The sequence below is a fragment of the Sardina pilchardus genome, chromosome 7 (genome assembly GCF_963854185.1).
Source record: "Sardina pilchardus chromosome 7, fSarPil1.1, whole genome shotgun sequence".
NCBI lineage: Eukaryota > Metazoa > Chordata > Actinopteri > Clupeiformes > Clupeidae > Sardina > Sardina pilchardus.
Window position 1 is genome coordinate 10,594,076 of NC_085000.1, and position 12,534 is coordinate 10,606,609.

At 47.1% G+C, this 12,534-nt stretch overlaps 1 protein-coding gene across 1 annotated transcript in view; it reads left to right on the top strand.

Moving 5' to 3' along the window:
- Positions 1–678: 678 nt before the first annotated feature.
- samd10b (sterile alpha motif domain containing 10b) overlaps positions 679–12,534 on the top strand; it is a 67,675-nt gene continuing 55,819 nt past the window's right edge. Inside the window, exon 1 of the mRNA XM_062542156.1 lies at positions 679–906. Within this exon, the coding sequence (XP_062398140.1) occupies positions 894–906 (13 nt within the window). The 5' untranslated portion in view covers positions 679–893. The remainder of the gene's footprint in view (positions 907–12,534) is intronic.

Below are 12,534 nucleotides of genomic sequence, written 5' to 3' on the forward strand. Positions count from 1 at the left end.
CAAACCCTGCTATTATAGTCGCTCAGCCAACCTAAACCAATTGGCTGTTAAGTCCAACTCTCTCTTTCTCAAACCATTTAAATGAAATAACGCATTTGCAAAAATGTGAATATCATCACTTAATTTACTATTCTGACTCTGTTGTATTTATTTATCTGCTGATGTGATTGCATGTAGCCTATATTTATCTAATTTGTGCCACTGCAAATAAAATAGTCTGTCAAATTACATTCCTTATGTCAAAGGAGTAAATTACTGCCAAACAGGTTTTAAGATTACCACGCAGTGATACATCCACTATATTCACGATATGTCCAATACTAAAATGACCACGTATCACAACGTTATAAATAAGACCCAGCCTACTGCCACTGACCAATTTGTGTTGCAGAATATATTTTATCATTTTCTGTAGGCTAGACTAGCCTACTGCTTATCCTAACTGAAGATATCGCGGAAATTGTGTATTGTCCAAGATCACATTGAAAAACAGCACAACGCTTACGGCTAGCCAGAAGAAGGTCATGCCTGGGCTATTCATCTGACCCTGTCTCCCCAGTGGTCAGGTGCGAGAGGGAGGAGTTAAAAAAAAAGAAAATCCGAGCGCTGCCTGCCTTCTCAGCGCGCCGGATGCTTCACTCTACTTTCTGTGAATGCAAAGTGAAGTGAAGGGAGGGTTTGGAGTGGAGAGACACTAGAAAGTCGCGCGTTTGCTATTGCAAGCTGCCACAGTAGGAGGGAAGAATCCAGTCGAAGCCAAGCGGTTGCCGACGTCGCGTCTTCTAACGTTACAGGAGGAGGAGGTCTAGCCCCGCTCTCTCTCAGCCACAAGCCGATAAGGATGGAGGTCTATTGCTAAAACAACCACGGAGAGATACGCGCTGATACCCTCCATGGCTGTGGACGGTAAGGAGAACGCACGACTTCCTATTTACTTTACGTGCACAGATGTGCCGTGTGTGACAGCTTGTGTCGAGGATAACAGCTAACCCGATACATAAATAATCTGCAGATGTGGGTTAGTCTGGCTAAATGTCAACCTGGTGGGGTCATTTTTAGACGAATTTGTCTCTGGATTCCTGACCATAATTTTGAGACAATTCTCCATGTAGAAATACGCTCATGTCTGCTTGTGTCTTTGGGTCAGTTGACAAAACCTTCAGCTAGTTGTTTGAAAGTTTGTTAATTACTAAATGCGCGCTTGTTTAGCCTACAGCCTAACCTATCAGAAAAGGCTAAATCGACTTAAGGAAGTCGGTCTGTTTCTCAATTAGTTGAGGTCAGGACGGCCTACAGAGCTGGACACAACGGTATAATTGTTATTAATGGCAAACACTGGGTTGCACCAAACACCTTTTTCTTGTTGTTTAACTTCTTGGACGTCTGGGAAGTTGTCTTTGATAATGCGTTGTTTTTGTTTTCTTTAAGAAAATCCCTATTACCCACCCCCCCATTCCTCAATTTTGCCAACCCAAGCTTTTCCCCCAGTTTACTCTAAACCTACTCTAAATCTCCACCTTATTGTGATGAAGTAAGCAGTTTTATGCAGTAGCTCATTAAGCTTTGTTACTCGGTTTTGCCCGCGGTCGCCGCCATGGCATGGTGCTGAAATGGAAAGCACAGTTCGTGCGCTTCTCTTCTATGGCGTTGAGAAAGCTATCAGACGCTCATCACGCCTTTGGACTGATGACTGGTTAGGCAATGTGAGCAGTAGCCTATAGTCTTTCACAATTTGGCTAAAGGTACTAGAATACGGGTGTATTTGGCCTACCTATGGTTCAGCGTATGTGTAGAGGCGGTGGTAATGGTAAGGAGGGAGCTATTTATTTTTTTCCCATTCAATCCTGATCAGCACTTAACACTAATTGGTATTTTAGAGCAGCTTGTCTGGAGGCAAATGGACGAACCGCCGGGAAATGTAAAGGATTTTCCACCTACAACTATGTTGCAGAAAATATCAAAAGCTGTTTTTATAGATATATAATATATATTATTTTCTTTAGTTCTTATTTTGACTTATGTAATATAAAAAAGAGTGCAACAGAGCGGCAAAGGCAGGCCAAACAAAACATCGATTTAAATATTTATTTAACGCGCATTGGTTGTTCTTGCTTAAACTAATTAACAGGGACATTGAACCCATGGGAACGTCTGGCTTTCCGGCATAAATGAGAAGTGCATGACGCTCTCCGGAAATAGGCTCCAGTGTGTTTACTAGCATTCTGACTAAATAAACACAATTACCTTGTCTGTTAGCGCGCAGTGGGATCAGTCGGTCTGCTACGATAAAGACAGTTTAACCATATGTGCATTTTCTCGGCTACAGCCAAGTCCACAGAAGGTTAGAATTGATCATTGGTCTTCTCTCATTCCATAGGGCCTACCTTCGCCTACCTTGCTAAATTTTCTTACCAATTTGGCCATGTGTGTTCCAGATGGACTTTGTTTATGAGAGGAAGGTCATGGCACCAGGTATCCCACTCTAATGAAATCTAGCACTAATGGCAGACTGGAGCAGAGTTAGCCATGGTCACACCGAAGGTTAGCCACATGTTCAAATGCACACAGATACACACACACACACACACACACACACACACACACACAGACAAACATGCACATTGATGAATTGAATCACACAGACACAGCGCACAATACACTTATGGGTAACACATCTTTTAATGTGTCAATGAATCAACATACATACAAACACACACACATATGCAGAGACTCACACGCACAGACCCAGATGCACTCATATAGGCTTCACATCCCTTCTTGTGATAAATCTTCATAAAGACATTTACACACACACCACACACACACACACACACACACACACACACACACACACACACACACACACACACACACACACACACACACACACACACACACACACTCACTCACACACACTGACACTAATTGAATGGTTTTCTGGGTTGTGGGTTTGAGTGTGCCTGGCGTCTGTTGGCGGAGGAGGGGAGGAGGCAGATTAATGTGTATGAACTGTTTTTTAACCTAACAGCTGATCGCGTGCCTCTCTCTCTCTCTCTCTCTCTCTCTCTCTCTCTCTCTCTCTCTCTCTCTTTCGTTCTCTATCCTTCTCTCTCTCATTCTCTCTCTAGCCTTTCTCTCATTCTCTCTCTATCTCTCTCTCTCTGCCAGGCCACTTGTGCCACGGGGGCTGTTTGCACGCGTCCTGGCACACCACACATCTCGTAGCTTTAGAATCTAATTTATCTGTTCGAGTAAGCAGCCCCAGTTTAATTGCTTTGCAAACAGCTCTCGCCTCGCTTCGGAATGTCATTTTCTGTCGGGCTATAGCTCTCTCCCACCATGTTCCATTGAAGAAAAGGCACATGGATACTTAGAGACACATTTGTGCCCGACAGGACCCATACCACCCAGCCGTGATCCCTTTCTGGAACTGTGACCCTCTCTGGTCAAAGAAAGCTCTTTGCTGTGTACAGACTTCCCTGAAGGGCTCTGATTAGATTGAACAGTCGTTTGCCCATTGAACTGAATGCTGGCCTATTGAGCGCCTGCCTAAGGTAGTCTACGGAGCAGAGAGAGCAGAGTGAGGCTGGGGGGGTGGAGAAAGAGCCAAAGGGAGGGAGGGAGGGAGAGACAGGAAACAGCTGTTTTATTTCTTTTGTTACCGTGGAGCTGGATTTGTTGTGTTTGTCACCCGCTGGCCCGTGCCAGAGCTGTTGTCTCGGCTGCCATTTGGTGCTCTTCCCAAAAGGTGGTTTAGTAGCGCCGCCCGCTTCATACGGGATCCGTGTGCCGTTGGTGTGGCCACAGTGACGAGAAGCTGTGTGAATGTGTGTGTGTGTGTGTATTTTGGGGTTGTGGCGTGATGCAGTGTGCTGTGTTGTGGCTGTTTGAGTGAGTGATATGTCATGCTGTGGAAAGTGTGTGTATTCGCATGCATGTGCCTGGCTGTTTGTGTGTGTGTGTGTGTGTGTGTGTGTGTGAGAGAGGGGGGGGGGATTCAACACAGCCCCTCTGATCCATCTCATTGCTCCTCATGCCAGGGTCTCTGGGTTTTTCTCTCCCTTCCCTTCCCCCATCCTTTCACCCTTTCAGCCCTCCATCCTTCCATTTTTCTCTCTCTGTCCCTCGATCTCTCTCCCTCTCTGAACAGATAGTGGATTATGCTCCTAATCTGAAGTGGGGCAGGATGGATGTGAGCTTGTAGTATAGTATGTCTTAATAATATATATATATATATATATATATCTTATATACTGGTACATATACATTTGTATGTGTGTGTGTGTGTGTGTGTGTGTCTGTGTGTGTGTGTGTGTGTGTGTGTGTCTGGACCCTGGTCACAACATGTTCTCTGTCATGGTGCATTGTTGGGCTGAATGCCCTCTTGCTCTCTAGTCCTCTTATCCACGCTCCCACTCTCTCACTCTAGCAGTATCCACTCATGGGACCCACCTCTCACACATCCCCATCACAGCCAAGCTAACCCTGAGGGAAAAAAGAGAGAGAGCAAAAGACAGAGAGAGGGAAAGAAAAAAGAAAGAAAGAGAATAATAGGTGAGCAGGTGTTGTTTTTGTCTTCGGAACACATCCCCATGTCTATGTTTAAAACGACTCCTATTTCCAATCAGCCCCTCCATTGTGGCCAGGGAACAAGAGCAGTCGGAAGCAGGCATTGAAAATCTCGCAGCGAGCGGAGAGCCTCTCTCTCCCGTCACGTCCCACCAGCCGTCTAATGAGAGGCTGAGGCACAGGGACGTCCAGTTTACGCTTTTCAGGAACACCTGTGCCACTCACTGCCCCCCGGGCTCAAACGAGCTCCTGCTTCAGCCAGGCAGAAAGGAAAGGCTGTGAACTGGGTCTCCACTGGAGCCAGGAAAGAGGCTGGTTGGAGAGGATTGCTGGGGAGGGGTGGGGGGTTGGGGATGGGGTTGGGGTTGTTAATATGGACATTTGGACAAGAATGCAGCAGTGTGTTATTGATGAGCAAAGTGTTGTTAGACCAAACTGTGAGAGACTTCTTTTCGCCTCAGTGGGATACTGAGACTGCACTTGTGTAATCCCCTGAGAGAGGGAGAGAGAGAGAGAGAGAAAGAGAGAGAAAAGCAGCTGGATGGAGTGTGTGTGTGTGTGTGTGTGTGTGGAGGGGGGGGGGAGTGGAGTAGGCTAATAAACATTTACCCATGATTCTTTAGAGACTTCAAACACATTGATTAAGTGCTCGCAGTGGAGGGCGATCAATTTCCTTTAAATCAACAGTGTCCTCTTCCGAGTGAGTGCTTGAAGCAGATAGAGGACCAGTGTTGAGATTGTGGGTGGGGGTGGGGCAGTGGTGGACTGGGGCTTGGGCGGGGTGTGGTTGGGTGGGGTAGTCGTGGGTGGGTGACGTCCAGGGAGTGTCGTGAGTTTAGATTGGCGGGCGACGTGACAGTGGTGACCACCTCTGTGGCTGAGCATTAGCAGTGTTGAGTTTTAGCTAATTGCACGCCATCAGGGAGCGCCTGTCATCCGCTTCACTGGCACGGCCAGCTACTGTAATCATCTTTCCCTCTCTCTCTCTCTTCACATCTCTCTAGCTCTCCATCTTCTCTCTCGCTCTCTTAACATCTCTCTAGCTCTCCATCTTCTCTCTCTCTCCACATCTCTCTAGCTCTCCATCTTCTCTTCATAGTTCTTTCTCTTACTCTGTTCTCTTTTAAACTCTCTCTCTCTTTCTTTCTCTCTCCACAGCTCTAAAGATGTCCATCTTCTTTTCATAGCTCTCTTTCTCTTACTCCACCCTCTTTAAGTCTGTCTCTTCCTTTCTCTCTCTCTTTAAATCTAACTGTCTCTTCCTTTCACTCTCTTTATCTCTCTCTTCATATCTTACTTTTCTTTTTCTGTCTCTCTTTTTCCCTCCCTTTTCTATTCTCTCTCTCTCTCTCCCCTTCCTGGCTCCTGGCTAATTTTTCCCTCTGAAGCAGAGAGTGCTCAGTCTTTGTTTCCGGCCCAGCAATCTCAATGTGGCTCCAGCTCTTGTCCCTTATCTTCTCTCCACTCCTTTCCTCTCTTCTCCTCCTTTCTCCTTCTCTCCTCTCATTTCCTTTTCCCTCCTCTCCCTCTCCTGTCCTCCTCTCCCGTCTCCTCTCTTCTCCTTTCTCCCATCCTCTCCTCCCCTCCTCCCCTCCTCCCATCACATTAGGAAACGCACAGGCCCGTGTCCAATATCTCTCCTTTAATTAGTGGTCTCCTCTCCGAGATGCTGAGGCTGGAGAAGGATAGGAGTTTAAGGGGGAAGTGTGTGTGGGTGTGGGTGTGAGAGAGAGTGACAAAGAGAAAGAGGGAGAGAGAGTGAAAGAGTAAGTGTGTGTGTGTGTGTGTGTGTGTGTGTGTGTGTGTGTGTGTGCGTGCGTGCATGCGTGCATGAGTACAGTATGTGTGTGTGTGCGTGTGTGTGTGTGCGTGTGTGTGTGTGTGTGTTGAGGATAAGAATTATTTGAAAATGAGGAATAGCTCAAAGGGTAATACTAATTAAGAATAATTTTCACAGAGTAGGTTCTCTTATTCCGCACTCGTCACATGCAAGCACTAATGGCAGCTACGAGCAGCTATGGCGGTGGTGTCGAGGCCTGGAGCGTGTGTGCAATCGACAATTTCCGCTCGACGAAGAAGATGGAGCGAAAATTGTACCCATGAGCTACAAAACTTACCCTGCCAAGTTCAGTCCCCTTATGTAGGCGCTGGGGTCTCTGTACTGCACTTCATTAATCGCTCTCAATCTAGCGCTCTCTCTCTCTTTCATTCTCTCTCTCTTTCATTCCCTCTCTTTTACTGTCTTTCTCTCTTTTTGCTCTCTCCACGTTTATCTCATTCCCTCTCTTTCTCTCTCTCTCTCTCTCTCCTCACTGTCATTCTCTCTTATTGCTCTTTCTCCTCCACCCTTATCTCTCTCTCTCTCTCTCTCTCTCTCTCTCTCTCTCATCTCTTGGTTCCTCCTCCCTTCTCTGTCCCACACATGTGAATACCATGATAGTGGTGATGGAGGAGGTCAGGGATTCCTCCGTGGCTTGCTGTAGGAACATGCATCATCCCCACGCCACGGCCTCGGAGGAGACAGACGGGCGCCACGGCAACATTTGTCACCATTTTCCGGTGTTGCCGCGAGCTGAGGAGCGGATTACTTTCCCATATTTAATGGCCATAAGAATCCCCCATCTAATCCCAAATCATATTTGAAATGGTTGAACAGTTCCCGGTTTAAGTCTCTCCAGGTAGACGGTGGTAATTGGATGTCCTTTTGAACGTCCCCATTAGGCCCTAACAATCCCCAGCACTCTTTCTCTCTCACACACACACACATACACACACACACACGCACACACACATACGCATACAGGCACACGTGCGCAAGCTGTCACGGATTGCTCCATGCTTGTTTGCCGGATTCCTTATCACACACAGGCCACTTGCATGTGTGTTGGTGCCCAACTTCAGAAGGTTAGAAATGCATGGCACGCTCCGCTCTCTCCCCTCATCTTTCTTTCTTTCTCTCTCTCTCTCTCTCTCTCTCTCTCTCTCTCTCCTTTTCCCCTCAGTCTCTCCTCTCCCTCTCTCCCAAAAAAAGCAATTACACCGTGCTTCCCTGGTATTATCGCGGGGCGGCCAGCTCGGCCGCTAGGTAATGAGGACATTAAATATGTGCGAACATGAGAGAGGAATCCAGTCATTTCTCTTCCGTTTCGCTCGTCTCTGGCTGACGATGATGAACACCTTTCCGCCATCCCTCCCTCCCTCAAAATAGAGTCCGCCATCCGAAAATGTCTCTCTCTCTCAATTTCTCTCCCTCTCTCTCTCTCTCGGCCATCTTTCTTTTGCTTTTTCTCATTTTCCCCTTCTTTTTCTTTAATTCTGTCTCCCCTGTTCTCTCTCACACACACTTTCTCTCCTCCATTTCTCATTCTGATTCACTCATTCTATCTTTCCATTTCTTTTGCTCCCCCTCCCTCCCTCTCTCTCTCCCTCTCCTCCTTCAACCTTACTCCATCTCTTGCATTGTCTGCCCTAATCTCCTGGCCCATCCCTGTTTTTCTCTGCTTCCCTCCGTCATATTTGCCCCAACCCCCCTGATACCCCCCCCCCCGCCCCCCCCCTCCAGTTCATCCACTGGGGTCCTGATGAGAGTGAGGTGCCGGATGATGCTGTGAATGTGCATTAACACGCCACAGCAGGAAATGACTCTCGGGAGATGTTGATGTAAACAGACTTGTCTTCAGATTCATATTTATTTATTTATTTTGTTTTGTGAGTGAGTGTGTGTGTGTGTGTGTGTGTGTGTGTGTGTGTATGTGTGTGTGTGTAGACAATTTTTAATTAGGCAGGTAGGCAGGTAGAGTGTACACACTGTGCTGTTGCATCAGCTCAGAGGTGTCTGTTTGTGTATTGTATGCAAACAGCAGTGAGGACAGAGCAAACACGCGAGCACACACACACACACACAGACACACACACACACACATGCACACACAGTGAGAGAGAAAGAAAGAGAGACATAATTTAAACATAAACCTGTTGTACTATTTATCCTATCCTGTTTGTTTATCTCACTAAACTCATTCCTTTGGCCAGTGCAACGCTAATAGTTGGGTCCATTGTAATGCTCCATACGGCTGCTTTGTACGAGGCAGTTCTATCCTCTGATAGTTACATTAATGCCTTTTCTGAACTCCGGAGCTCCGAGAACAGAGTGCTTATTTAGGACTGTGCTGAACTGACAGTACTGCCGAGTCGACACCAGGCCCATCATTTACCAAATGGACAGAAGCTTCTGGAGCGTTGGCTGTATATTTGGAGATCAATTTATTCGTGTCTGTGTGGTAACTTGCCTGTAGCTCCTAGCAGTAGCCGTTGCAGCGGCAGCATCACTTTAGAGGCGTCTGGCTCTGAGCACAAAGTCATGTGAGGGAGGGAAGGGACAGCGTGCTTGCATTTTCTGGAAACTTCTTTGCACTCTGGGATGCATCACAATGATGAATGAGGGACAGAGGTTTCTGGGCTGCAGGAGAGGGTCAGTCTGGGCCACAGTGGAGGAGGGAGAAGGGGATTCGAATCTCCCTCGCTCTCTCCCTCTCTTTCACTTGCTCTCTACATGTCTTCTTCTCCCAGCTGTCCCTTTACCTATACAATCAGTACATTATCACGCACAGGTGTGAGCACACGGCTAAATCTTGGCTCCATTTCCAGTATCACTGTGGGGATGCCAACTTCAGTTCTTTCTCTCTGTGTGTGTGTGTGTGTGTGTGTGTGCGCACATGCGCACGTGCGTGTGTGTGTGTGCATGTGTGCGTTCAAGTGTGTGTGTGTGTGCATGTGCATGCTTGCGTTCAAGTATGTGTGTATGTGTGTGTGTGTGTGTGTGTGTGTGTGTGTATGTTGGTGTACTTATTTCCCAAGCTGCATAAACCATAGGCTGCGGTGTTTCTTGCCAAGACTAGCGTGATCTTTGCCTGCCAGCCCGTCATCTCTCACTCTCTCTCTCTCTCTCACTTTCCTATTTCTGTCTCAATCCTTATTTCCCCCCACCATTGAACCCCACTCTACCTCCCCTGTGTTCCTTGTTCAAATCTCTCCGTGGACGATCTCCAAAACTGGAAGGGAAATAAACCCGCCTGCCTCGCATCAATCCCCAAATCCTGCGATAGCCGCAGTAATGCAGGAAAGCGTCCCGTATTTAAAAACGCGCTCCGTTCTCTCCCCCTCTGAGTCATACTGTCCATCTTACATATGGATAGAGCAGATGGCACAGAGTACACTTTCACTTATACCATATTCCCCCTGTGTGTTTGTCTGTGTGTGTGTGTGTGTGTGTGTTTTTAATAACTTACTCAAGGTCAACAGTCCTGCGTGTTGTGCAAATGTCTTGTTATATTTCTATCCTTCTGTGCAGTGCTGTTGCTGCCATGTTAAATGTCTTGGTTAAATGGTCTTCAGAGAATATGCAAATCCACATATGTAACATCACACCAACCTTTTAAATACAGTTTTATTCCTCTGTCCTCCTGTCGTCTCGTCAAGTGTGTCCGCTCGTGAGTGTCCTTGCGGATCTGGTGGACAGATGGACAATCTCATACGTCTATTATTTTTGTTTTATAACGTGTTTTTGGCTTAGGCCTCCATAATGAAAAGCCATCAGCCACAATAAAGGCAGGCCATAAAAATGCTCTGATTTAATCTCATGTAATTTTGGTGCTTTAGGAAGTGGAACAGCTCCTGGTGCCCCACTGTGTGTGTGTGTGTGTGTGTGTGTGTGTGTGTGTGTGTGTGTGTGTGTGTGTGTGTGTGTGTGTGTGTCTGTGGGGTGAAAGCTGCTTCTGCGATCCGTAATGCTGCCCTTTTGGCCTGCTTTTGTTGAAATCCACCCGGAGTGTACCTTATCTCAGATTAGAGGGGATTTGTTGTGGTTCTCCAAGTGTGTGTGTGGTTGTTTGTACCGTGCATTCAATGTATTTGTTTATGTGTGTGTGTGTGTGTGTGTGTGTGTGTGTGAGAGAGAGAGAGACAAAGATAGCTTGCGTATGTATTTGTTTACGCTCATATTTGTCTCCCTGTCATCGCCTGATACAGTATCAGGTATAATGTCTGGGCTTAGCTCAGTACATTTAGCATCAAATGCCCCCTGATGTGAATAAGTGTACTTCAGATGCTTCTTAACAGATATGACTCAGAGGAGAAGAGGCTTAAGTCCTTGGACATCCCCTAAGAGCGATGTGGGGCCAGGGGAAAACAATGGCCACAAATGCACTGGACGAGTCCATGTAGACGAGAGAGAGAGTGACAGGAACAAATACATACACGAGTGACTTAGTCAGTATTGAATCAGCCTGAGTGAATGACCCTGACTTAGTGTTTGCTCATTTGTTTGTGTCTGTTTATGTGTTTACGCATTTGTGTGTGTGTGCGTTATGTTCGCTAGGGAGCTTCCTCATCATATTACCCTCGAGGGGGGCGGGGGGTCATTTTTTAGTCCATTTCAGGCTGATATCCAACTACTCCACCATTGAGGTTACGTAATCCTGCCTTGTCCCAAAAATCAGAACGTTCCCATAATAAGAACACACTGAGGTCAGGGGAGAAGTTTTCAAACGTTGCTTATGTAATGCGCTTTTTGAGATGAACACTTGAACTCCCCACCTTATGTGCTTTAAATGCTGTGGCGCTCTTCCTGAGGCTACGCTAAGCTACCCTTAGAGACCTCTCACCTCTCCCAATGCACATGTGCTCACTGGCCCATGCTTGCTGTCAAGTCTGGCTGCTTATGTGAAGGTAGGTGTGTGTGCACGTGTTTGTGTGTGTGTGTGTGTGTGTGTGTATGTGTGTGTGTGTGTATGTGTGTGTGTGTGTGTGTGTGTGTGTGCACCAACACACTGACTGTCAAAGTCAAAGCCGCTTGAGGAGCTGACAGGAATGTGGGTATAAGCGCATTCAGGTGCGCCATGAAGTCAGTTGGTTTTGTATTCCTTGGACAGAAGGTGTGGCGCCGCTCTTCCTGCTGCTGATTCAGTGTGGCCTCACTCCAGGAGCTCTCTGTGTGTGTGTCCCTATTCTGGCCCATCCCCGTGTTGCACTGCACAGACAAGCCTCCCAATCCCACATACAGTACGAGGCGCGGGAGTTTAAGAGCAAGACTCTGTGACGTTGATAACGATGGTCCTTCCCTCTCGTACTGTAAGTAACGGCATCGGAGCGCACAGCTGGTGGACAGGCCCCAGCAGCTGCACAGCCAGCGTTCCGACTCCGGGGCCGGCAATTATGTCTGTTGCTGAACAAGGGATTACGGGATTGATCCAGATTGTTCTGCTATTGTCATAAATCATGCAAACAGTCGTTAATCCTGTCACCGAGAGGCCGGATCCAACAGGCCGTCTCTCTCTCTCTCTCTCTCTCTCTCTCTCTCTCTCTCTCCCTCTCTCTCTCCGGGCAGCCGCGGTGGTTAACTGCGGCTCTCGTCCGTGTGGTTCGGGAGGAGGAGGTCGTGATGAGCTTCGTTAACCATACGCAGGGAGGCAAGACAAAAGCAAAGTTGCGTAAAATTGATGCGTTTACATACAATCCTCTCACATTCCGCATGTGTATGTGTGTGTGTGTGTGTGTGTGTGCAATCATGTTTGGGTGTGTGTGTGTATGCGCTTGCCTCTTGTTTATGTGTTTAAATGATTTCATTATAGATCATGACTTTATACAGCATTAGCTCTTGAGGATGCAATGGAGTGGAGATAACAGCAAGAGCAGGAGATTTAGGAGAAGGAGGATCATGGAGATGATGATTACGCTGATGCTAGTGGTGATGATGATGAGGATGATGAAGAGGAGGAGGAACATCTCGTTGCTCTCCTCACCTATGATGCATATGGCCATCAGCCATCAGCTCTCTCTCTGAACTCTGTAACTCTTTAGCACTTCTATGTTGATCACTGATCAGCCTAGCAAGGAATGGCATCAGAGTAGAGGGGAATGGTAAAAGAGGTTTGGTGTATGTGTGTGTGTGTGTGTGTGATTGTGTTT